The following is a 26759-nucleotide window of genomic DNA, read 5'->3' on the forward strand; positions in this document are numbered from 1 at the left end:
GTAAAATACCAAAATCAGCTGCTTTTAAGCGTAGTGCTTATTTTTGGGGTTGAGCCACAGTGAAAGTGTATACAAAAACTGGGGAAGACTATTTTTCCACTACGTCAACGCAATAATGAACGATGTATTTCAATGACGGTTAAAATTCAGTCTCACCGCAGAATTTGCTGAGACATGGAGTGGGATATTGTGATTGCCATCGGCAATCTCTTTTCAATCAATCAATGCTTTTCCGCCGATCTTCTTTGTACACTCTGTTGGGTGCACTATAGTGTAACTCCAGAAATTAAGATTATTTTGGGAATGCATTTAGCATATTTTGGACGCTAATGGGTGTGTAGGACAAGAGCTCTTGGGTTCGTAATTCATTTAGGACTAGTGGAAGTGGTGCGGAGGAAGCCACAAAGACTTCCTATAATAAACACCATTTTGCCGGCATTCACCGTCCACTTTTAAAATTTTTGAAATGAATATGGCAAAATTATTTAAATCTTTGCATCTGATAATAATACCAATGCGTCGGAACATGTTGTACCATGAAAATGTATCTGTCGAAAGGGACTCTAGTTATTCTTTCTTTTGTGAAACTCCAATAGCTGATGGGAGGCACCATTCCTCAGTACACAATCGATAATCTTCGCGCATCGGGAACGTAGTGAGAGTCAAATGTCAATAGAAACAATGTGATGTTCTATCGATACTGTTTGCCGAGAAGTAAATGGGTACTTAATTCAAAATGTGTGCCCACGTTGTTAAACAATAAGTTTGTGTTGACCCGTCACTGATTTAAGAAAAAATTAGAACTAATGCATAGAATGATTGTTTTGCATGACTTTTTGAAAGATAAGTCTTGAAGATTTTTTAGCCGACCTTTGCACTATTAATTTTATAACGAATTTTGGATTCAGGCATTCATTTGCAAATAATTCAAAGAGTGGTACGATGAATTTCCAACATTTGGTTTTTATCGTGACTTTTTTGTCATGTTGCACCTCCTTTCAATTTTTCATAAAATAATGCAATCCGATCGTAGTCTGCAGTATTGTACGTATATTTAAGCGTTGCTTTAACTTTCCATAGAAATTTATCTAAATCAAAATGTGATTGCCAATTAATGCATCATGGAATATCCAATTTTGTAAACAAAAGTTGTTAAATCATTAATGTTATGATAGATTTCGAAATTCTCACGAAAATGGTGTTCATTCAATATACCAGTGGGATATCGTTGGTGTGAATTGGAATCCATTCGTGGGTTTCATGATTTCTCACTTCATGAGACTGTATCGGCATCGTCCACCGTCTCGCAGCAAAATCATTCAACGAGACGGCAACCCGCAAAAACTCTCGTTACCCTTCTCGGTCTTCTCGACGCCTCGAAAAGCTCTTTTTGAATCCATGAAGACCACTTCTACGGAAAGCGTTAACCATGAAATATAGTATCAGCTGAGAGAACTCGTATATTTTTCCATACAGAGAGTAAACGATAGCGCATTTATGGTCGTAAATCTATAATAGAAAAGATATTTTGAACGTATATTTCGAAACGCTGACGCTTCCACGGTGATTATGAGAGAAACCCTGAGCATATGTCCCTGTACTATCCACTGTTGATTTACATTCATAAACTCAGCATTGCAATCTATTTTCATGCTACGACAAGTGACTAGTTGCTGAAAATATGCGATATATATTTCTTTTTGAGAAGCATTGCAAGGCACTTCTTCAGCGCTGCTTCCACCGAGGCTTTCAAAATGGCTGGAACGACATTCGCTGGTCTCTGAGAGCCCGTTAGTCACCGCGTTCATAAAATACTAAGGGCGTGGAACGACAGATAAGCTGAATTTGGCACTCATTCGTTTCGTAGCATTGGAAGCCAAATAAGAATTCTGTCTTGATTTTTTGACTCCTTAAAAACGTCATTTCGCTCACTATTGGTTCGTGGAGTTTCAGATAGTGTATTTTTCAATACATTTTATCGGTGTGCTCCCGCGATTTTTTTGCCTTTTTAATCATAGTTTACGTGTGATATATTCCTTTAAAGAAGATATATAGGCCCATAATTGGCGTTGAGGTAAATTACGATCATGTTTTATTGTAATTACTTCGAATATCCATAAAATTACCTCGATGAAGCATGGTTAGTTTCCCCCTCTATCCTGGAGGAACACTTAATACATATGCGTCTCTAGTTTCGCACATTTCCTTACGTCATGAATGAAAAACTCCCGCGCTCTCAACTTTAACTGGAGCGGTGTTTGTGTGACGTTTGGTTTGACGCACGGCCCTTCAACGGCGGAGTGAGCTCTCCCGAGGCAGCAGCCCACTGGGGTCCGCCTCCGTCAATCTAATTCGGCGCACGTGAGCCTCACGTCGACAGCCAAAGCAACCCTACCGTGTGCCCCCAATTCTTTTCGCTTAAAAAGAAATCAGAGAAAGGACTCTATTTTGAGCGCCAAGCCAAGGAAATAATTAAATCCAAAATCATCTATTTGGGGCAGGGGGGAGGGGGGCTGCGTGACGCATGGCCAGCGCAATGCAGCGGCTGCTATTATACGAATCAGTCAATGATCAGTCTCTGCTGCAATGTTTTCGTTAGGAGACTGCAATAATGCATGATGACTATTGAAATAATGTTTTACGTCATTTGTCTTGTTTATTTGTACCCATCACCCCGAAATCAGCTGGAGAGGACTTTTACAACGGGGCTTTTCTTCAAATAACAATGGCTTATCACGAGCACCCAAGCCCTGGATAGGGGAAACCTACCCAGACGGTACTCGAACCCGCGATCTTCGATATGGCGGGCAAACAATTCTACCCGCCGCATAGGAAATTCGCTGAATTTTTTTTTTAAGTGAACATAAATATGAAATTGCATTTTTATAGATAGGACCCTGAAACTTTGCAGCAGTATTCATTATTGGCTGGCAATTAATGAAACGAATCCCAATTGGCATGTAAATTCCTTGTTATCTAGATAGAGGCCTGCAAATATGAGAAACCTTTCTAAGAAACATCCTTTTCTGTTTTCTTGAAAAATCATAAAGGTTAAGTTCCTGTTGACGCTAGTGGAATATTTCAATGAGATTCTGAACTAAGGGTGCCAAAGCGTTAAAAATGGTGGATGCTAATTTATGCGATTTTTGGCATAAACTGGAACAAAAGTAGCGCATACAAAATGTACGAGCCGGGAAATTCACTGTAGAGAATTAACAGAAAAGTTTGACGTCATATTTTAGGGAAATTCAAAAATCCGCTCGTGACTCTGAAAGTTAAGTCAATTTTTTAAACATGGGTATTTGTAACCAAGCCAAGTAAACTAAGTTATCCTGTTTAAGTTTTCTCCATATGCTGGTGAAATTTTAGTTTTAAACTGCAGATAAGTTTAATTTCTAGCATTTCAAATGTCGCATTATATGTCGCCGTTTAAGTTCAGATCGGACATAGGTTGAATAATACTTTTTCTGCATAGGTTTGGGGAAGAAGGGTTTATATTTAAATTAAATTTATGAGTAAGGACGAGGAGAGATTAATGTTTTTCATTATCTCAAAATATTTCCCAGATGGAATGAAAAAATGGCTTGAGCGAACAACTTTGATCATCAATTGTTTACCTAAAATTGTCAATTCTATATTATTAAATTGTTTTAATCGTTAACATCAATGTTTTGTTTGTCGTAGGTGAATAGAAAAGAAAAATTATCTCTATCTATCATCTAAAATCTATCATTTGAAATGTGGATTCTGTATAGTTTGGCCACATTCCTTCGTAGTGCGTAACACGCGGGTATTTCACATTAATTCAGGAGCAATTAATTTTCCTCCGACATTTAAAATTGGAAGACAGCGGTTAATTTTTTTTAATAATTAGACCAATTAGTATACATACTTAAATCCATATGCGTCCAAATCTTGTTTTAAATATGAATATTTAAGCCAAATCGTATAAAAATCTAGTGCTCTTCGTAATCTGACTACGATAGAGTAAATGGTGTTTTAAACTTCCAAGTGGCCATGCACAACCATCATGCACATGTATCTGGTACATTTAATCTGTGCGTGGGTAAAATTTCTGTTTTTTACTGGGAAAGACCAAAGCTTTTTATTTCTTTCACCAGCATTTCATCTGAAAATACTTTAACAATGAAATCAGAACATTTTTTGATAAAAAAGGCTTGAATCTCAACAAATTATATCAAATTAAAAACTCTATTTGGAATCTAGGAATGGTGCACAGTTGAAGATCTCCTTTTACGGCTAATAGGTTCTCTATGCTTTGTCTAGGAATCTGACTTCACATACATAAGTCAATTCTCTATTTCTAGCCCCCTCGCTATGACCGTAAAGGTTGTTTTGATATCAAACTATCGTTTAGCCATTATGAGGAACTTTGCCCATTTAAATGCGACTGGCAATTTTTTCGATGGTCACTCAAAAATAACCTTCCCACAGTCAACTCCTAGTTATCAAGCAATTATAGATTACGCGAACTCGTAGAGGTCGGTTGACCTTGAAAATGTTGGCACTTCCGACAGATGTATCAAAATTCAAAAATATATCGTATACTTGGCCACAATGCCCCATTTTCTATTTTAAACACCTGAATTTAGTTCCAGAATGTCAAATAACCGTTATGTATTTTTACCCTACGTATTTTCCGTAACATTATATTAACGTAATCTGACTACTAAAGAGTAAATGGTCTTTTAAACTTCCAAGTGCTCATGCACAACCTTCTATCTGGTACTTATGTGCGTGGATAAAATATTTGTTTTTTACTGGAAAAGACCAAAGCTTGCGAACATATTTTGCGTGACATTTCGTATAAATTGTTATTAATATTATTCGTGAACGGAAAATATTTTAAGTATGTCTACCTGTAGTGGAAGGCCAGTGAATTATTATTTCTTCCACATTTTAGTTCTAGTTCTTCAAACACTGGTTATCACCGTTTATTGAGAAAACATGCGCTTTATTTATCCGTTGGCTCGCATTTTGACAAACAGTTTTCATTTTGACGGTGAAAGGGATACCCATAACTGATAAAAGATCCGGGTAGCAACCGATGATTTTCGAACCGAAGATCATATTTTCTTGATATTTTGACATCGCTTGGCCATAGATAGGATAAAACAGTCAAAAAGATGAATCATTGGCCGGAGATAATTCACGGGTGAGAGACTTTCGTGGTATAGTAAAAATGTTGGATATTTGGTGATTCAGCGCAGACCTTTTCGTGCTTTATTTTCCTATCATGTGAGAGGGAAGTCACGGATCGAAACCGTGTAGGCTTATATTTTTAATACCGAGAACACCACCCGAACCCAAAGCAATCATTTTTTAAAAACTAACAAAGAATAAGATGTTGTAGCGAGAAATTATCAATGGCGGAGCTTATTGTTATTTCTTTAGCAGGTTGGGCCCCTACTCTAAGTATTAAAATGCCTATACATAATACCTATGACTTATGGAACAATTTTCACTTAAAATTAAGCAAAACATTTGCCAAAAAATTAATATGGAAACTATTTTCTAATATACAGAAAATTTCATAGTTGTGATATGCTCAATACACCTATAAAAACCTGAAAATAACTGATACTTGTAGTCCAAAAGCATATCCTTTGTTCCGAGTAATACCTTTTAGTTCGATGACATGCAATTTCTGTTACTTGAGAAATGCACACTTTCAGCAAAACACGATATGAAATACTGGATAGGGAAATGTTTCATCACGCTAAAATGTGCGTACATAGGTTGTTATTTCTTTTCGGTGAGTATACTATTCTTTCAAATTATTTCTGTTTTATTTTTTATAGCACCTCAAAAATAAGTCTATAGCCGCTAATTTTCTTGCTGCATTTTTTAAATCTAACTTAGTCTAATTCCTCCGGGCGCATTACACCCAATTTTGAGAATAACCTTCACGAGGACATGTGATGCTTGTTTATCCCCAAATATTAAAAAAGAAGTTATCGATAAGAATGTACGTGTTTTTATTATATTATTTTCTGTCACTTTAGCCCTTTCTAACCCAGTGTTGCTTCAAAGTTACATCATTATTGAAGATAAGCCATTATTAAAATGTGTTTATTTTCAGCTTCGCCAAAAAAGTCTGAGCTACTAGTTCTTTAATTTGTGAAATAAATTGGTCGAATATGTAGCTTCCATGATAGTTATGACTGAGTTGAAAATGCATGCATTTTTTTAAATCACGAGTAAAGGAATTCGATTATCTTCAAGGTACATTGAAAGGGAAATGATCTTGACTTAATCCAATTTTCACCGCTATCTATCCAAGAGATGTTTTTCATCATTTTCGCGGAAATTCAGTGACTAAGATACATTTTCCCATTAAACTGTGACGAAGTTATGTGATTTATTTTTCAAATTACTTCTCTGAAGCCCGCAGTATCTCCCAGTCACTCAGAATTTACAATGTTCTATAAACGATAACCTTTGTAGTATATTTACTGCGTATGGAGAATGGATTCTCAAGTTTCCAACCAGACGACCTGCTTCGTGGTAGTAACTTATGTCTTTCAACGTTCTGTTATGTCAGTAAAAATCAATATTAAGCAATTTCTTGCAAGCATATCCTAAAAAATCCTTGAACGTACCTCAGTATTGTATTTGGACGGTACAGAACCTAAGAATTTGCAGAAATTTATATTCTGTGATTAGCGTTATTAATATGCGGAGGAAATGTGGTGGGATTGAGTAAGCAAGATTGGGATGGGGCTGCTCCACACCTCTCAACGCACTCCAATTATCACAGCTATTTATAAATCGGTGATTTCTCGCTATTTTCATCTGACGTCAGTATCGACGTATTAGCATTGGTTTCCCTTCTCTCAGTAAGATCGACATCCCATCGGATTTTGAAGTCGTAATGATTGCAAAACCTTCCAACCGCTGCTGCTTTACCTCCGCTATCTACTGGGTTTATTTCCCCGCACCCCTTCCCCCTCCACCCCTCCTCTCCGCCCCCTCCATTGCCTTTGCTTTGCCTCATCTGCTTCCACTCTAACTCCTCGAAATACCAGGGCTCTTCGGAAAGTAAACTACGTTTTTTATAAATAAAACACTAAGGTAGATTTACCAAATTTATTATATGCATTTTAAAACTACGACTTTTCTTTACTTTTCAACATAGCTTCCATGAAAATTTAGGCACTTAGCATACCTGTAAACTTACTTCGATATTCCTTCTGCAAAAAGTCTCCCGCCTGTGCCGTGAGCCATCCGGTGATCGCATCTTTGAGCTCTCCACCATCCTCAAATCGCTGGGAGCTAAGCCATTCTCTCACATGCATAAATCCATTCCAGAACCACTTTCACCCAGAATCTTTGGGCCTTAAACAGTACAAAGTTCCCAATGAATTGCTGCTGCCGAATTTGTTTTAACAATCGAATAACAGCACGCACTTCACACTAGGCGGGATCTTCTATTGCAGCACACATTTTGACAAGCTACCAAAAAACATCTACCGCTCAAACGACCTTCACTCTACCACGACTACACGCTGACTGACCTGCCGTGCGTGCCGAAGTAACAATGGTGTCCGAACCCCTTCCACTTTTCACTTAGTGTCAACCGGAGGTTACTATCCAAACCACCCTCGTAAAAACTTTTCAAGTAGTTGAGGGATTGACGAATTACTAATAAAATATACACTTTAACATGGCGAATTTATTTTACTGATATAATGTGTGTTTTGTCCTAATACGGCCGGCGATGGAAGGTAAATATAACTCAATTTTGTGAGGTATATCTAAGAAAATGGCTCAGGTGTGGTGGTAAAATGCGCTCGATGCGTGTTTAAATGTACTAATTAGCTCCCAGGGCACTCACTTTATGTACTTGTTAAGACCGTAAGTCACTGTTATTCTGCTCATCAAAATTGAATGCCACATACTTAGCGAACATCCCACGTATTAATTTATATTACAATAAAATAAATGGGTAGGCAGAAATATTCCCCCACCTCCTAGATTTTTCCGTTGAATGCGCACGACGCCTCGAGCAGGGCGCAGGCCATTTATTCCTCGAGCCTTTGGAAGTACGAAAATTCCACAGAGAAAAAATCATTAGCCTTCACCGGGATTCGAACCCGAATTCTCCAATTTCTGGTCGATAGCTTTAGCCAGCTAAGCTACCTAAGTGTCATTCCTCCAAGTAGAAATTTTTGCACATTTGTGCGTTGCGGGTGACTCCGGCATAGTTATCACCGTGGATAGTCCCGGCAAAAGTAAAACCAACCTTGAAAGATTCAGACGGTGAAAAACATTCGCAGGACAACGAGTTTGTCGGCAAAAATAGCTTTAAAGCGAGAGTGAAGCCTAACAATTAATGAGTTTACTTTTCAAGCGCGCGGCAGCCTTAGTTAAAAACTGAAGAAAGCAATGACTGAACACAAAATCCAACTACGCGAATTTACGGAATAACTGTGGTAGAAAGTAAATATACTGGTTGCATGGCATTTATTTACCTTGCGCTCCAATGCAGGGGATGTCTAATTTGGTTTTAGAAAGAGTTTCGCCGTCTGGTCATAAATTGCCCGAGTTCATAGAGATTAAAATGCCAATTTGGTTTAGGAACACCGTGATGAATACCACTCCCCGTGCAAGGGATGAACTGTGGCTCTGGTGAAAGGATTAGATCTCGTTGAAAAAATAAATCACTCTTCATGTTTCATGGAAAACAAAGGCAGGAGCTATTTCCGTTCGGGTTCTCCTAAAATTATCTCTTCCTCGTCTTGGAGAGCAACGCGTGCCAAGCGGGAGACTGGCGGCGCGAGTTTAGGACGAAAAATTAGCATTATGCCCCGGTGGTGTTGGCGTCAAATGTACCTTGCGTTTCATAAATATGGGGAGAATAATAGCTTAGAATGTTTGCCATCAACATCACTCTTCAATATATGCTAAAAATATAAAGAAGAATTCAACAGCAGTCATACTTAATTTTCTCTCATGATTTGAAAGCTATCTCATCACGACTAGGTATATTCAGGGTTTAAATTCTTCATATCTCAAATGCAAGTTTTCAATAATCTTGGCAACCTCTATTTAAAATTAAAAACTTTATTTTTAGATGAAAAACAACTTCATCTTTGAAATTTGTGAAAGAGCTTGTTATACTTCTCGTGGTATTACCAGTTCAAGTGGGCAGAATTTATGTGAGAAAAGGTATGAAGATTAAACAAGTTCGTATAGGCAATAAAACTCAATCAAATATCAGCCGAAACACTCCCTTTAATGGCTTCCATCCTAGGATTTATGCGGTGTTTCTTCCATTCATGAAACCTAGCAATGGTGGATAAAAAGTAAAAATGGTATAATAAAGCGCAAGTAAATATGAATGAGGGTGTGAATATTCAATAAACGTAAATTTTTGATATTTTATATAATATTTATCATTTGAAATGAGAGTTTTAGGATGAAACACATTCGGATCAAATGGAAGTGTTTTTCCGGGGCATGGCGTTTTGTCTTGATAGAAAAATAGTTTTAAAAAATGATAATGCTTTTTCCCTAAGAGAATGAAGTCATACATTATTGTCAATTATATTAAGGTATATTTCACACTGATTGTTTTTAATTTACCGTTTCTCACATCTTCATATCAGTTTTAGAGAATGCCAAAATCAGTGTACTCTTAAAAATGGACTCAATGGGCTCAACTTTGTCGATGTTTTGAAATAAATAGGTATAAAATATGACTAATATTGTTGGAACATCAACATTTCAACAAGTAAATTCACCTGCTATTATTTTTATATGAAGTCCTACATCTATGGATGGAATTGATATTTTTGAAATATGGCAAGAAATGTTTTGCATTAACTTCATGTAAACTTCATTATGGCGAATGATAATTAAGGAGAAAGCCGTCCCCGCTTTTTCCCATTTATCCCTGGTGCATTTAATTAAAACTTAGCAGGCTCCAAAACTGTTTGCATGATATGCAACTATGGCAAAATGAAAGCCTTCCACAAACATGTGAACTTTTTTTTATGTCCTTTCTCGATCAAGACGTATTTTCCGGAGTGACAACCGGCTGCTACAACTTCGCAAACATTATTAAAACTCGCTGGAGCGTGAGAGTGGCAATGGCGTGGCCGACCGATTGTCAACAGACGTGTCTGCGCGTGCGCCGTTGCTTTGCTCATTCGCTGCCCCCCTCCCTTCTCACTTCCAGTCAACCGCGCTCACTCACTCCCACGCCACAAATATTCTATTTTCCCCATCACACATATCCCTTGACCATTGCATTTTATGATCATTATGGTAAAAAAAAACTTTATTCGCGTAATTGGCAAAACTTTCCATAAAAATCATTTGACTTTGCCGGAATTTGAACCCAAATGCATGCATGAATATCCCAAATGCATGCCAAGTTTGCTATCAGTCACACCACAGCAGCCTTGATGTTGTAATTGGCAATCAGGAGATTAGGGTTCGAATCCCGGCTCAACTAAATGATTTTTTCAAGGCTTAGTTTACCCTTGGTGTGAATAACTTTGCACCTGTAACATAAGTGTGTTCAAATTCGTTTGTCATATGCAATTCCATGTTAAAAAAAAAAACAAATTAAAAATTGTAAATTTTAAAATCTCCACTTACACTGTATTTGACCGACATAGGTCACCTTGACAAGGGGAAATTATTCACATGAATGACTGCGTATATTACCTTGGCAATCGAAATTAACTTGCCGAACGCAATGGCAATACCTTGTTGATGGCAGGAGTGGATTGAGAACGTTGTTTGGGAGAGAAGTGACCGCGGGAATCAGGTGGAATGCTAAACCTCTAAAGTGGCGCGTGACTTATCTTTAAACTTTGTTGGTTGAGCAGGCGGCATAGGAAATTGTATTTGAGAATAATGATCATCTTCCAATTTTTCCAAAAATCATTGCCAAACTCGTCGAAACCTAGATCGGTCAATTTGTAAATGAAATAACATGTCCGTGTTCTAATTAATACCCAACATTTCCCAAAGTTTTCTCCGCCCGCTTTAAAATTTGCCATCAATTTTAGGCTAGTTCTCACCGAGATTACGGCTATAAAGGTCTACCCTCATTGTTTTCCATGGAAGCATTATCATCGTTATCAAGGGCATTAAGGTTTGGGGGTCAAAACCAGCTGTTTCCTTAGGATGTGAACTTCAATGAATATATAGACAATCGTACCGCATTTTCTTGTGAAGCCTGGCTGGATATTATACGAGGACTAGCCTAGCCTAGCCAATTCACCCAAATGCCAGCTCATCATCGAGGGTTTTTATGGTGAAAACTAGTTCTCACTCAGGGATTCAACCGGGAGGTTGATTTGGGTAAGTGAGGGTAATTTAATCCCACACTAAGCCACAAGCATGTAAATTGCATACATTTATGGAGAGGGGCAGATCCCTGACGCTCTGTATCATGTCACATTTGTAGGACTTTGCATGGGAGTGTCCGAAGGCTTGACCAAGGACTTTTTAAGTCTTGCACGAGCAACCCTTGGCCCCCCCTGGGCCGCCGCCCTTCTTATCTCCATTTAGAGTTGCAACGCAAGTTCGAGCGAATACTCCAATTTGTATCAAAGATTCCTGCTATAATCACGCTTGCTATACTTTTAACATTGATGTGGACATGTCTCCGGATTGCTCTGTATCCCTTTGAAGGTGTCAGTGTGGACGCTCACCCAAAGCCCAAAATCCCTATTCATGATTTAATATATAATGATATATAATCCGTATTGCAAATGAAATCAGCGCATGGAAAGGCAAATACGACGACAACAATACCTTTCTCGTGCAGCCGTACTCTCATTAAATGAAGAAACGGAAAAGTTCCCACCCCATTTTTCATGAGTTGGTGACGTCATCAGAGATGATTAACTCGTTCGCAGAGTACCTTTCGCTGAGGGATAGAATTGCTCGCAATTGAACGAACCATCCTAGGGCGTTGAGAGAAATCGAGGACTAGCTGAGAAACGATGACCCGCTCCGCATGAGCTCGTGACGTCATCATCTTCTAAGGGGTCGATGATTTTTCGCCCCTCGAGGAGTCAGCGACGGATCGGAAAACGGAAAAAGACCAGCGTTCTCATTTGCCAAACGCTATTGCAATCGACATTTATCTGAAAAACGGGTGATCGAGACCATTGGTATGAAAGAAATGAGAAATGCGTGTTCACTATTTGAATGGATTGAGTACTCTAGTATTTATACATACGTATCTATTTTTGGAGAAATGGTCCAGTTGCGTAAAATGTTGCATTAAGCCAACGTTTCGACAGCTTTATTAGATTTCATGAAGGCTCATCTCCTCTTTTATGCGTGAGTCTTTCTTCTGGACAACGGGGAAGGGAGGGCTCCGATGAGATCAAACCATTTCGATGGACCGTCAGCCAAACTCAGAATGTTATTCGCGTCAAACCTCCAAACATAGAAGTATTTATAAAAAGTAGCCGTGGTAAAAATTCCAAAGATTTTACATGTATATAATTCCATGATAAAATCTTCCACAGCACGACAAGTGGGGAAGAAAGGACAATATTCTGGGATCGGGCTGCTGTGGGGGCGGAGACATTTTCTTCCTCAATCAGCCATTCTCCCTTCATTTAAAAATCCCGGGTTCGAATTCCGGCGGTTGCGGAGATTATTTTAAGACTGGCCGATCCCTGCTCAAGTCGTTTGAGGAGGACAGTTCTGGTACAGCACTCCATCCGTCGGATAGGACGCTAAACTGTTGTCCCCTTGGCGCCTTTCGTTAATAGCAGCCTAATGCCTACACCGGGTTTCTCTCCACACTTCCTTCCATATCCTTCCCTCATGGCGCTAATGGCTTAGTCCGTTGCTTACCTCCTTCAAAAACAACATACCACACCGTCCTCGAGGGTTTGCATGTATTTATATATGGGTTTCTCGTGGATCGCTACTTCGCTAACTTTAAGATAAATGCTGCTACCTAATTGATGCATTGAATTGGTAAATTGGATGAGTCGCGTCGCAGTATTAATTTCGCAGAAGCACGATAGCAATAAAGGAAGACCCATGGTCAAGTGCGTAAACAGGAGGCGGAGAGGCGCTGATTGGCTGCCGAAATTCATCCATCTGATCGATGGCCGTCCATGGAATGAAGCAATCATTTCAGTGCCTTGCTCGTCAACATCGCTCGCTCCGTACACAAAGAGCTGTCGACCCAGCAGATGCCAAAACCTTGCAGATGGCGCGCGATGCATACCCGCTGCAGCCATTTTACGCGGCCACGATCCTACTATTCTTAAATGCTTTCTTGACATCTCCAGACCCCTAAGTGTCGTGCCTAGAAGTCCACGTTGGAAATAGAATTAATGAAACGCATTAGGGTCTACTAGTAGGTAACAATCGAAATACATTCAATAATAAAAATTCAAATAAATAAATTCAAGGCAGCGTTTACCCATAATGGGTATATCCGCCTGAATTGAGTCGCGTAAATTGATATCGGTTTACACACCTATCATGAAACATGGGAATAAGAGAAAAGGTGAGGAAAATAAAATGATAGATTTTCTGAAAATTTCGAGAATTTGGTGACCATATGCACACGTCTACACAAATGTCTCCCCGAAATCCACGTTGGTGGTGTTAGGGCGGTGGGAAAGGCATTGGCCGTTCGCCCAAAACAAAATGCGCGCTCCAGTGGTTTCACTCAACACACCTACTCCAAGTTACTCATAGGTACAGTGGCGTAACTAGGAATACGGCTTGGGGCGGATAGGATGGCCAGGCATAAGGGGTTCCGGGAAATGTTTTGAAAAATGACAAGCCTGCCAATACATTTTACATCATTTTTGCACTAAAGATTTAACTTTAAGCAGATACGGTTACTACATGTCAAAAGTGGACAATAAAATTAATAATGTTTGTATTTCTATGCGGCTTTTGGGGGATCCATCCCTGATCTATCCCCATATTTACGGCACTGCATGGGTATAATTTTTTGGTTAGCACAGATGGTATTCTTTACCGCTAGAAGCACTCTACCACCCCTTCCTTAACTCGTCACACTCGTATTGCAGCGAAGCGTCACGTAATCATGCAAAACAGCCTCTGAGTCCGATACTCTATCCAGTAAACACGATTCAATTGACGCAAGAGTGTCGTAACTATTTATCAGAGAAACACTACAGCGAAAATCTTCCAGTTTACTGCGTAAACCGCGGCAATTTTGATGATAAAACTTGTACTTGCACAATTTCAGCTTTACTAGTTTTTTGTTGTGTTCGGAATACTTTTTGGGTCCCTAATAACATACCTTACTGCGAAATTCTCAACATTTTCCTTGCAAATTTCCAGCTACGATCGCGGTTTATAAAAAAAAATTGCGTTGCACCGGTGTTTTGTCAGAAAAAATGGTCAATTTCGGTCCCACTGTTGCCATGGTCTTAGATTTCAAAATTTGTGCAATTTCCCTCGATGATAGAGCAGGTAAGGTAAGCTCTACGGCCACAATCGTGAGATAGAAAATTGTCTCCAATTGCCGTAACGTAGGAATCGCGTCGCAGGTGAAATACAGTTGGCTTGATGGAGCGGAAGATTGGCAGCTGTGACCAACCCCAGCCTCTCCACCCTTCACAAGTCCTCCCTCAACACAAGGGAAACTTTGCGGGGGTTGAAGGGGCCTCGTTAAGATTGCTTCGGTGGAGATATCACTAAGTAACAAGCATACTTGTACACACCACACACACTCCTTGGGCTATACTCCGGGAGAAAATGGTCAGGCTCGATCGATGGCAAGGAAACCTGGATGAGAAATGTGGATCCGTTTCGAAATCCAAGATTTGCTTTCCAACCCCGTCGAGGGTGAGATCTTCACGTCAACAAAATGCTGGGTGATGTTGAGTGGTGAACACCGTTGGAAGGTGGAGGGGGAGGTGAGCGTAAGGTGTGTGTGGGGGGGGAGAGTTAACGTTAGAAAGGTGGGCGGGGAGAATACACGGATCACATCAACCTCAGATTTAAAAAGGGACAGTAAATCACGTCTCAGTGTCTCGACCATCTTATCTGGGTCCGCGCCATAATTTTAAAAATACTTGCAACGATCACATAAAGGCATTAAACGCCTATCTTTGATCTATTTAGCGAGATCATGTCAGCGTGGGCACACTAGAGGTCTGAACATAGAGCATGTCTAGGCAAGTCACACGCATTAAAAGTAGTCCCCTTCCGCTTTTCTCTGACTGGTGGCATTGATGACCATTTCTTAGAGAATTAATTCCCATTTTAATCAGATGCAATGGAATTTCAAGAAAAATATTAGACTCACAAGAGCACGTTCATCATAGAAGAAACCGGAACCGGAAGTTAATAACAAATATGTATATCCAAGAATATGTGATAAATTCAGTGCCGGAATGAATGCTCAGTATTTTATTTTGGCACTCCTTCATCCCTGGAACTTTGATCATTGGCGAGGAAGCCGTAGCGAAGAGACCAAAAGCCCGTTGAGGCCGCCTCTCCTCCGCAACTCCCAACTTTCACTGTCAGCGCCCATCAGTGACCGGATGGACCGGACGGATACGTGATCCGTCAATAAGGGATTTTAATTGAAAATCTGATACATTTTCTGTTCATAGAGATAAATGAGTTGCAACTTAGTTTCTAGAAAGCTCACTTATTCAGAAATGCTATCTCAAGTTGTTAATTGTTCGGCGAAAACGTGCGAAGCGGTCGTAGCGTTGAGCCATGCGAATCCCACACTCTTTGCGCTTTCTCTCCCTATTCTTTGGCCTTGCATTAGAAGTACTTGTGTACCTAAAATGACCTAATCTTTCACAGTTGGCCGAGCACAAACTTGGAAGTGACGTTCATATTAAATTTGCAACGTCAGGCCTTCGGATTTATAGACTAAACCCAACTAATAAAGAACTTAAATCTGATGATAGCCGAGTAGATATTCCTATGTTCACATACATATTTTTAATATGCGCGCAAAATTTAATATGATTCAGCTATTTCTAGTATTTTCTTATTTCCGAAAACTCCAGTCAATTAAATGTTAATTACACTTCATGGAATTCAAATTTTGCTATAAATGTTAGACATAATATTTTTGATGGGCGTATAAAAAACATTTCTAATTTTTATCAACTGTGCACAAAGAAATTGAAAATTCCAGAAAAAAATTAATGGCGTTGTGAATTTAGGTGAAAAGACGAAGATTTCGCGGTCGAATGATATCAGTAGTCGGTAGTCTTTTCTCTCTTCTTCTCGAAATCAAATCAAATTTGTTACAAGCCTTCAACGAGTACTGAATACCCCTTAGTGGTAGACTTTATTAACTTTAGAATATTTTAATACCTACCAATATTTTATTTTTTAATTATTCAATTAATTTACTTTTTATGTGAAAATTACATGAGTTTGAAACGTCACCCAGGTTAGCAAGTAGTGAGGTTCCCAAGTCAATACAACTTGAATCTTACGTTAATCCCAGACGTTAATGTTACGTTAAACTCAGGGAGTAGGCCAACTGCTTAAATGTATATTCATATAAACACGAGAACAAATAAAAGTGGAATGCATAGCTTTTAGCGGAAAGGACACCCTCTCTTGTGTTTTTATTTGGCCGTCCCAAATTTCCTCCTTTGTCAATGAGCGAGTCTCTCCGACGAATAAACAATACGCAATCGATTCACCGCGAATACAAGATGCCATCTTCCCCAGGCAGAAAAACTGGGAGAGTCTGCTAGTACCCGGAATAAGCACTTAGTAACAATGAGTGAAATCATTCCACTGGTGATAGAATGATATAAATAAGTATAATGTATAAGGGCTGGACACTGACTACGCAGCGTTTAAAAAAGTCGTACTAGTGATTTTTAAAGGCGCATGTACGTGATGAAGTACGCTCTTGCGTATTATTTCCAATGTAAAAATTTATGATAGTTTTTTTCCCTTGATTAAACTTCGATTGCATTTTAAATGTTTCATCCCCTGTGATTGTTTTTACTGGATTTGTGAGGGGAAGTTTGTACCATAGTCATTGGTGTTACTAGTGTTACAGAATTACAAAATTACAAAATTACTATTACAAAATTAACCTCCAAGAGGGCACGAAGGGAATATTTTGTTTGGCATATCGATTCGAAATATCGATATCGAAAATTTGTTGTAAAAAGTCTACAAATATTTACATCATTAAAAAGGATTGATCTAGAGGATTCTGGGGATGTATAATGAATAGAGATATGTGTTTATTCGTCGAAACCACATTTTGAATCTATTCCCTGCGTGTGCTCTCTCTATCCACTGACATCTTTTTTTGCCTTAGGTCGAGCTACTAGCCGCAAGGGACAAATCCGAGGAAGCCAACACTTTCCATTTGAACGCGGCCTCACTGCTACACCCGACCCCACTGCTGCACCCGACCCCACCGCCTTTCCTGCGCCACGGAAATGTTTAAAACTCTCATCAAGAAACAGAAAGGGAATTTCAGTTTAGACGATTTCAATACCAACATTTTTTATAATCTTTCAGAATGCTTGGCCATTTTAATAGCAAGTTAAGAGTTATGCTAACGTATCGCAAGGGTATTAACATCCCCAGATCTGACAAAAGGAATATCACAGGACAATAAACTACAATTCCAAGAGACTCGAAGTACTTTCGTCAAAAATCAACAAAAAGATAATTTAATGCTAAAACAATTGTTAAATTTTTGTATGACTCCAAGTCGAGCGGGTTTTATCCTTATTATAATACTAGGAAATAAAAAACTCTCTTCTCCTCTCAAACGCTTGTATTTATAGCTGTAATCATCTTTGGAGAATCAAATCAACTGATTTCGGCGTTACTTGGTGAAACAAAGTAATATTCATGGTAAAACAAATTCTAATTGTTTCTGAAAGTACTATCCCATATATATTTCAAATTATTTGCAGGAACAGTACTTTTTTGGGTAGATATAGTCGTTAAAATATAATTTTGTAAGAATTATGCAGACATTTTCCCTAATATATTAGCATCCTCCGGACAACCAAAAACGTATCGCGGCATAAAATAATGTAATACGAGGAATCTGAATATAAGAAGAGTGGGTGGAGTAAGATGTCTAATGAGAATGCAAAGGTAAAGGCGGGGCAAACTAATCATGCTGAGATTTGGTCAAGCGAAAACAGTCACCGAGGGGCTAGCGGACAAGAAGAGCGGCAGAGGAAGGTACCGGAAGAAGTGTTTACCGGAAGACCAAGAGATTAAGGGTCATCATGATTGGTCAATATTTCTAAGATTGGTTTGATGCAGCTCTCCACTCACTTGTCGTATCAGCTAATCTTTTCACACCTACGTATTTCTTCTCTTTCGCTTCATTCTTTACCTGTTCCATATATTATGTTCTACGCCTTCCATTCTTGCAACCTACTTATCCCTCAACAATTGTTTCCATCTGGTCATTATGTCTCAAGATAGGGCCTATAAAGTTATCCCGTCTTCTTGTCAAATTGAGGCTTCTCTTCTCTCCTCCTCGTCTTAGGAGTTCCCCATTACTTACTACATCTATCCATTTTCTTCATCGTTCTTCTGTAGCACACATTTTGAAGGCCTCTACTCTTGATTTCTCCGCTGCTTTCATTGTCCACGTCTCATTTCCGTGGAGAAGCATACTCCAAAGTAAGTTCTAATAAAGTGTCTTCTTATCTCAATGTCTAAATTTCCCGCTGTAATATCTTTCTTTTGGTGGAATTCTCTCTTTGTTTGGGCTATTGTGCCGATAATTTCTTTCTTGCTTCTCCCGTTCTAGTTATCCTGCTTCCCAAATAACATAATTCATCCACATCAACCAATATTTGCTTCCCTATTTTAATGTTGGTCTTGACTTCTTCTCTTCTGCTGCATACTGACATCTTGGTTTCTTTGTGCTTATTCTCAGCTGATATTTTCCCATTCCCCTACCCATTAACCAGATTTTTAAAAATCTTACTCTATCTCTGCTACGACGGCTAGGTCATCGGCAAATCGTAGCATGCTAAAATTCTCCATAAATATTCAATCCCGAGGCCTTTTCTTTGATTTCGTTAATGGCTTTCTCGATATAAACGTATAAAATTACGTGTGTTAGCCTAGTCTCAGTCCTTTCCTAATTTTTGCTTCTTTTCAGCTGGACCCTGATTTTATCACCGCTCCTTGATTTTGTATAACTGTGGATGATTCTCCTATTACTGTAAATAACTCCAATTTCTTTCAGGATTCCCCGCATTTTGTTCCAATCTTCGTTGCAAATGCCTTTTTTAAGTCCACGAACTTTGGACTGTTCTTTTCCATTCACTTCCCTATGAGCAGCCTAAGGGCCAATATTGCTTTCCTTGTGCCTTCGCTTTTTATGAATCTATAATGGTCATCATCCAAATACTCTTCTACCATTCGTTCTATTCTTCTAGAGAAGATCCTTGTCAGTATCTTCGATACATGTTGCCAGGCTTATGGTCCTAAAGTCTTCACAGGTCTCCGCTCTTTCCCTTTTGGGAATTGGGATTATAATGTTCCTCTCGAAGTCCTATGGTATCTCACCTGTTGAATGCATTTCACTTGTCATTTTGTATACATCTGATTCAACGTCTTTTCTCTTATGCTTTTAAATAGCTCTGCGGGAATATCGTCTGTTCCAGTTGTTTTATTAATCCTAAAGTCTCTTAGCCACATCCAATTCTGATCGTAGAATTGGGGCTCCAATGTCATCTTCATCCACTTCCCTCTCGTTTTCGATAGCATTTGTTCTTAGCCTGCTATCTTTTTACAGATCTTCCATATATTCCTTCCATCTCCGTGAGTACCATAGACTATTGTGATTTGGATAACTCAATGTACCCTGCTGATCCTCTCTTTCATCCCCAACACCGCACCTTCCTTAGCTCTCGTCTGATCACCCACTTTAACCCCGCCCTCCCCTCGCTGGTCAGATACCTATCCTCACCGGAAAAAACCTCGTCCCAAATCAAGGCTGCCCCTTCCCCCCTTCATTCCCTGCTTAACCTTCACCCCCGCCCTCTCAACCAGTCCATTCCCTTCCGATAGATGTCCTTATTGTCATATGTATGTATAAATATAAGATGCATGTAAGATCAGTCACCTGAAGATGTAACTACGTTACGATACCCGGGTCGTACCCATATTAATATAATAGTAAACCTTACACAGTTTTATTCCTTTATTTCCAATATAGAGAGGTTTCACTCGGTAAAGCCTGGAGTAATCAGTTATACTCTTTTTATCCGTATCTATAGAGGGATAACACGTACTAATCATCCTTGTCTAGTACAAGGGAAGTGCGAAGATTAATCGACTCATTTAGGCAGGGGTTCGATCACGGTTTTTGTTGGGGGACACCGCGAAAATAATGGACCGACTCGTCGGTCCATTATTTTCCGCGGCGCCTCAGTGCTGTGCAATATCTCTAAACGAGACAGCGTCATAGGTGGATAGCGTCATGTTTAGATACTCATCAATCACTTTGGAGAATTATTTGTCTAGCTATTGAAGAAAAAACATTCTTTGGAGAGCCACCTTAAAGATTGCCATCTTTTCCATTTTTACAGAAATTATTGAGCCACCCCCGTCCCCTAATCCGACACTGATGCGACGGCTGGCTAATGGAATGCGCGCCATTTCTCCGAGGAGGGTTTGGCGGGAAGGAGCTCGTGCAATGACACTCGCAAGGGGAGTGTCCGAAAACCGTGTCTCAGATTTTAATCAAACTTTTTATTGGAAATAAAGAAATAAAAACTTTGTAAGGTTCACTGTTATTCAATCATCCAATGACAGCGAACCTTATAAATTTTTTGTTTCTTTATTTCCAATATGGAGAGGTTTCACAAAGTAAAGCCTGAAGTTGCCAGTTAAACTTTGTAGTGTTGTACTCCATTGGGAGCAGTCCACGAATCACCCCATATATAACCAATAGTTTAAAAAAAAACGCAATTAAACATTTACAGGTCAACATATATTCCTATAGAAATGAGCTCTTAGTAATTAGGAGTGGTACCCCGGTGGTTACGGTGTTTGGCTCCTATCCGAAGGTCTTATGTTCGCTTGATGCACTTTTTTATAATTTATTTCTGCTTTTCATTTTAAAAAAGCCTGTTGTTCATCATTATTTCCATGATTATCACTGAAAATTTAGTTTTCTCCGTGGAAATCTATTTCTGCTATGCATCAGCGTCAGATATTTTTCAATTTTTTTCACACGGAAGCCTAGTTTCAATTAAGTCATATTGGTATCGCAAAACGAAGCATTTTTACGTCGCACATATCCTTGGTTTACTTTTATGTTGAAATATGGACTCGTATTCTTACAAATCAAGCCTAAGTTTTGGAATTGGATTGCTTCATTAGTTGAAATTTCAGCATTAAACGGATTTGTAAAGAAAAATGATAACCGCGAAGCAATATGTTTTACGCATAAGAATTTTTAATTCTCTTTTGGGGAGAGATAAAAAGATAAAAGCACAATATACCAAAAAGATGCTTCTGGGGAGCTTCTAGTAAGAGACGTTTTGTAAACTATTGAACGACCGCTCGCTGAAAAAAATTGATGACCGCCCGGAACTTCGGAAGAATACACATCCCTCCCCGGCTGGCTTTCTTCGTACTTCAACTTCCAAGAATGTTTATGAGCGTTTTTACACTTTCATCCGTATCCTATCGCAGGGGATAGGACACGACAGTGTTAGTTGCTGTCTTTTGAATTGTGCACAAGTTTTGAGGTTTTTAGCTTCCAATGTGGGTAGGTCTACGCTAATAGGAGTCCGCAAGAAGTGGAATATATTTACGCTTCCTCGAATAATTATACCTCGGCTACAGTCATATTATTAAAATGTAGTCTATCCAAACTAGTGTATTGAGAAAACGCTTCGTTTTGCGACACGTAAATAACGTAATTGAAACTATAGGTCTCCGTGATTGAAAAATTGGCCTCCGTGTGAAAAAAATGGGAAAACATCTGACGCTGCTACATTGCAGAAATAGATTTCCAAGTAGAAAAATAAAATTTTCAGTGAAAATCATGGAAATAATGATGAACAGCAGGCTTTTGTAAAATGAAAAGAAGGAACAAATCATGAAGAAATGTGCATCAAGCGAACCTTAGACCTCCAGATAGGAGCCGAACATCGTAACCACCGGGCTACCGTTCCTACTTACAAAGTGCTTATTTTCTATGGGAATAATTTAGACCTGTAAGTGTTTAATTTCGGTTTTTATTAAACTATTGGTTATATAACCTCATATAAGTAGAGTAGATGGGGTCAGAGTAAATTGGGAAAGCACCATCAGTATAGGCGCGCCTTATTTACGCAAATGCTCCGGCTCGCGTATGAATTAATGCCTAAATGGGAATTGCCGTGCGGCCACTGTCAATTCACCGAGTTATGGCTATTAAATAGACCCAGGAGATCAGATTCATGGATATTCCTTTTTTGTTCCGATTATATCAATATTTTTTCGTTTTTAAACGCTTACATCAGCCCGCCTGCCAGTTAGTTCAGATTTATATTACGACCTCCCTCATCAGAGTAAAAATATGCAAGAGCAAGAATGTGGTACACGGAGATGTGGTAAAATCCGAGAACATGAGACTGATGAGTCTGATTGGCTTATTGCGCCGGTAGCGTTTGTTTTCATGTGGTTAATTTTTATTGGAAACTTTATTTCCATTAAATTGAACTGTTACGGAGGAGGTGAATGAGAACCGCCGGCCTCGGTGGCGGCGGGGTAGGTCCTCGCCTGCCAAACCAAAGGTCGCGGGTATGAGTGATGTAAAAGGCCGAATCGTGCTGTTTTCGGTGGTGTGTGAAATATATAAATAAGTTTAAATAAAATCTATTTACAAGTAATTCCTTCGCTGACTTATTCCATTCTGTTGGTGGTGATGGGGAGTGTGGCAGCCTATTGGCTCCAAGTCGAGAGGTCTCGGGTTTGAATCCTTGATGAAGCCTTTGAGTACCCCCAAGTCAAATCCTCGAAGCGCAAGATGGCCCTGGGAAAGGAACTGACCCACTCTGCTGAATGCGCGAGGTTCACGGCTCTGTGGCTTTTCCTGGCCTGTCAAAACTAATCTTCGTGTTGAACCACTGATTGAGGGAATCTAACTGATGTCGGTGTGCCAACATTTTCCTCGGCGTTTGCTTACTGCGCAGCCACCTTGACCGCTCTTCTCTATGTTTATATTTACTCACAGACCTTCAGGTTTTTTTAGTCGACACGCTCTGATATCCATAAATCAGATGGCGATATTTTTCCGTTTTTATGGGAAATTTGATTGTTCTCTTCCCAACCCTAAGTTCTAACACTGCTGAAAAGCCTAAAATGGTAATTAAAAATAATGCATTTCGGAAGAAGCTGATCGTAATGAATTGCAATTATGCAGTAAAAATATTTTAGTATTTCCGCATTAGATAAAGTGTGTTAGGTTTTCATTGATCTTAATGGAGGGGAAAGTTCTCGTTTCCATGCCTTTAGAGTAACTTCCTATATTTATTGTATATTAGAGGGAGATCATCATTAGCACTAAAAATATCACCACAAAAACTTTCGGGTTTGCTGAAACAACCCCAGCGTTTCAGCAAAACCTTGAAATGTATGAAATGCCAAGCGGTAAAATTACGTGCTTGGAAATGTAAACATTAAAGAGTGGAGCAAAATTTTCTCACTATAAATACATGAGTTAATGCATCAAAAACCCTATGAGAGATGTAGAGTGTGTTCATTGCTTAATTTGATATTCAAAACATCTCGTTACTTAACAACCGCCATCCTAATTACGACTCATTTTCGAGTATTCCATGTTTTTTCGTTTTGGCAACCATTAACGATTTCCTTCTGTTTTTTCAACTCTCCCTTTGTCTATATGAACATGTAAACAAACATTGTGAGACATAGCGCATTTTTTTGTAGAAAGAGAAAGAATCATTTATTCTTTTTCTTTCAACGAAGTGGTCAAATTATTTATATTAATTGCGTAGCTTTTAAGAGTATATCACCGTTTTGGCATTGACAAATTCGTCGAAGGCACGTAAAAGAATCTCCGTAAACATACGTTTGTGAATGCATATGAACATCTCGCTTTAATCCCTTCGCTCATCAAAAACGATAAAAATTAAAAAAGTGAAAGCAACGAAAAAGAATGAAAATATGAATAATAGCAACTGAACTAAATAGGAATACAATTAAAAGAGAGAGAGAGGATGTGAACGTTAAATATTTGACGGAGTAATGGGCAATTCCGCCGTTATGTTGCTGCTTCACACAAACGCACTAAACGCACATAAGTATGCGTGCGAAGCTAAGCAGTGTTAAGTGACCGTTTCGGGTGTTTTGCAAGATCAATCAGGGGTGGAATACAATTTCGCCAATCGGCGTACCACGTGAGCACCCTCGATGGAGTCTTCATAAAATAGTCATCTCTCGGATCGAGCGGAGAGAATCAATCATTCAGCTTCAAGTATCCTCAGGTGTCATTACGAGGGTCAGCGGTGACGTGCCAAGCGTATTATTGACGGCTTTTTGCGGCCGAATGCTGCTCACCTACGTCCGGCTCCTCCACGCTCCCCTCCACCACCACCTCGAACTGCACCAGCCTCCGGGCACGCCGCACCACCTCGCTCACTTCCACCAGCACCTCGCTGAGCACCAGCCGCGGAGGGCCAGACACCTTGGCACCACACTCCTCCTCCACTCCGCCCTCCACCCTCTTGCCTCCGCCGTCAACCCTATTGACATCGTCCCCAGCGTCCACCCTCACGGCCGCGCTTCCCTCGATGGCTCTTCCCTCGATGGCTCTTCCCTCGTTGACTCTTCCCTCGTTGCCTCTTCCCTCGTTGACTCTTCCCTCGTTGCCTCTTCCCTCGTTGGCTCTTTCCTCCCGGCAGCCCGCCGCTGGTGGTGTCCTCGGCGGGGACGCGGCCGCCACCTCCGGCACCCGGAACTTCTCGACGAGCCGCTCTCCGGGCGTGCGGCGTGTGGCCCCCACGGCCGCCGCGGGTCGCTCCTTGAGCACGCGGGTGTGGAGCCGCACGACGGCCCGACCCCTCTGCAGTGGCGCGGAGGGCGGGCCGCTGGCGGGCGGGTTGGGCCGCGGGCTGGTCACGTCCAGGTCGGCGGTGTCGTAGCATCGCGGGGCGGCGTAGCGGGCGAGCGCGCGGTGTGGCAGGGCCGGGTGCGGTCGCGAGGGCAGGGCGGAGCGCGGCGAGGGCTCACAGATGGTGGGCAGCGGGGAGTAGCGGCGGGGCAGGGGTCTCGAGGGCAAGGGTCGGGGGCACGGCCGGCTCCCGGACAGGCCCCCCAGGTAGAGCAGCGCCGAGTAGCGGGCCGACGAAAAGCCCGGCGGACCGTAGGGGTCGTGCGCGTAGTAGGGCATGTTGTCGCAGCGGCCGATGTCTCCAACTGCCGAGCGACGACTGGCCGCAGCCCCGGGGCTATTCCTGGCGCGGCGAGCTCCGGCCGAGGGAGCGGGTGGGTGGGTGCAGGAGGGGACGGGGCGGGAGCAGGGGGAAGGGGATGAGCGGGTGCAGGACGGTGCAATGCGCCTCCGCCCGAGGGACTCGCGAGGGCGTACACCCTGGCCGTCGTGGCCGCAGAGAATGCTTTTGGGGCGTCAAACGAAACATGGCGGGGACGCGCGCGTCTGCTCTTTGCGGACAGTATCGGGCGAAATTTTCGGGGGTCTCTTGACCCTTACTTACTACCCGCCTTGTTTCCCGTCACTGCTCTCGTTTATGACCGCGGCTAGAAAAGAATTCCGCAGGTATTGGCGGAGGAAATGCATATTTGGGGGGTTCAGTTGGTGAGATTACACCTTAGACTATGTCTTTCCAATATTTCGAGTGTGAGCCTTCCGCCCCCCGCTCGCTTCAATTATGTTCTCGTTTCACCAATAAGAGGCGGTGGTTGAAGGTACTCTCGCAGGTACCACCGATTGTCAGTCCTCTCATGAGGGTCCAGCCTCGACTCCGAGCCTAATCCGTCCCTTTCCCGAGGACCCAAGCTCGCGAAGGACGGACCCAAACCCTGGGAGGGCCCCCACCTATCTAGGCCACGTGTAGTACAATTTCCATTTTTCCAGGTCTTCTAATGTTATCAACAATTGATCGTCTTTCTGCGATAATTTTTTAGAATTTTGTTCAATATGCGACAAATGTCCTCTTCTGACATGGCAACGCTGTAGCCATCAACTGTGGGGTGGGATGGGAAAGCCCTCTCGGGCCCACGGAGCCCGACGTTCAAGAAGAACCCTGTTCTGACCTGGGATTTGGCAGCTATTCCGATGGTGGTAGTTATGACACGTTTAACACGTAATTATTAACCCTTAGAGTTCCGGAGAGCGCTATCGCGCTCCTTTCGAAAAATAATTTCGTTGTTCACCCACATTACATAATAATTGTTATTACTTAAAGCTGTGAGTTAAATATTTTTTTCCGTCTTTCTTGGCATAAGTGTTCGGTTATGCGTAATTTATTTAACTTTGAATAATTTCGTTTTGCTTCAAACTGCCAGGAATCAATAGTAATGGTGCTCTTTAAATCAAAGAGCCTATGATGGAAGATACGTCTTCGTACGGCAAAGGACGCAAGTAACTGCCTTTCTCACTTGGCATGAGATCAGAATATTCCTTTTTGGTTCCATTTTCCCTCATTTGCCTATACCAGTCTCTAAATGTATGCAACAGTGAGCCGTTGAGCATACAATCACGTTCGCCCAGAGAGTAAAAATGATGAATTTTATCGGATTAT

The 26759-nt window shown here is 40.8% G+C and overlaps 1 protein-coding gene across 4 annotated transcripts in view; it reads right to left on the reverse strand.

Annotated features, from left to right (window-relative positions):
• Positions 1–25415, reverse strand: part of LOC124170535 (myosin light chain kinase, smooth muscle-like) — a 98625-nt gene extending 73210 nt beyond the window's left edge. For all 4 annotated transcript variants that reach the window (XM_046549321.1, XM_046549322.1, XM_046549320.1 and 1 more), the window contains exon 1: positions 24556–25415. In XM_046549321.1, the coding sequence (XP_046405277.1) occupies positions 24556–25387 (832 nt within the window). In that variant the 5' untranslated portion in view covers positions 25388–25415. The remainder of the gene's footprint in view (positions 1–24555) is intronic.
• Positions 25416–26759: the final 1344 nt, after the last annotated feature.

Source organism: Ischnura elegans, chromosome X, assembly GCF_921293095.1.
Source record: "Ischnura elegans chromosome X, ioIscEleg1.1, whole genome shotgun sequence".
Taxonomy (NCBI): domain Eukaryota; kingdom Metazoa; phylum Arthropoda; class Insecta; order Odonata; family Coenagrionidae; genus Ischnura; species Ischnura elegans.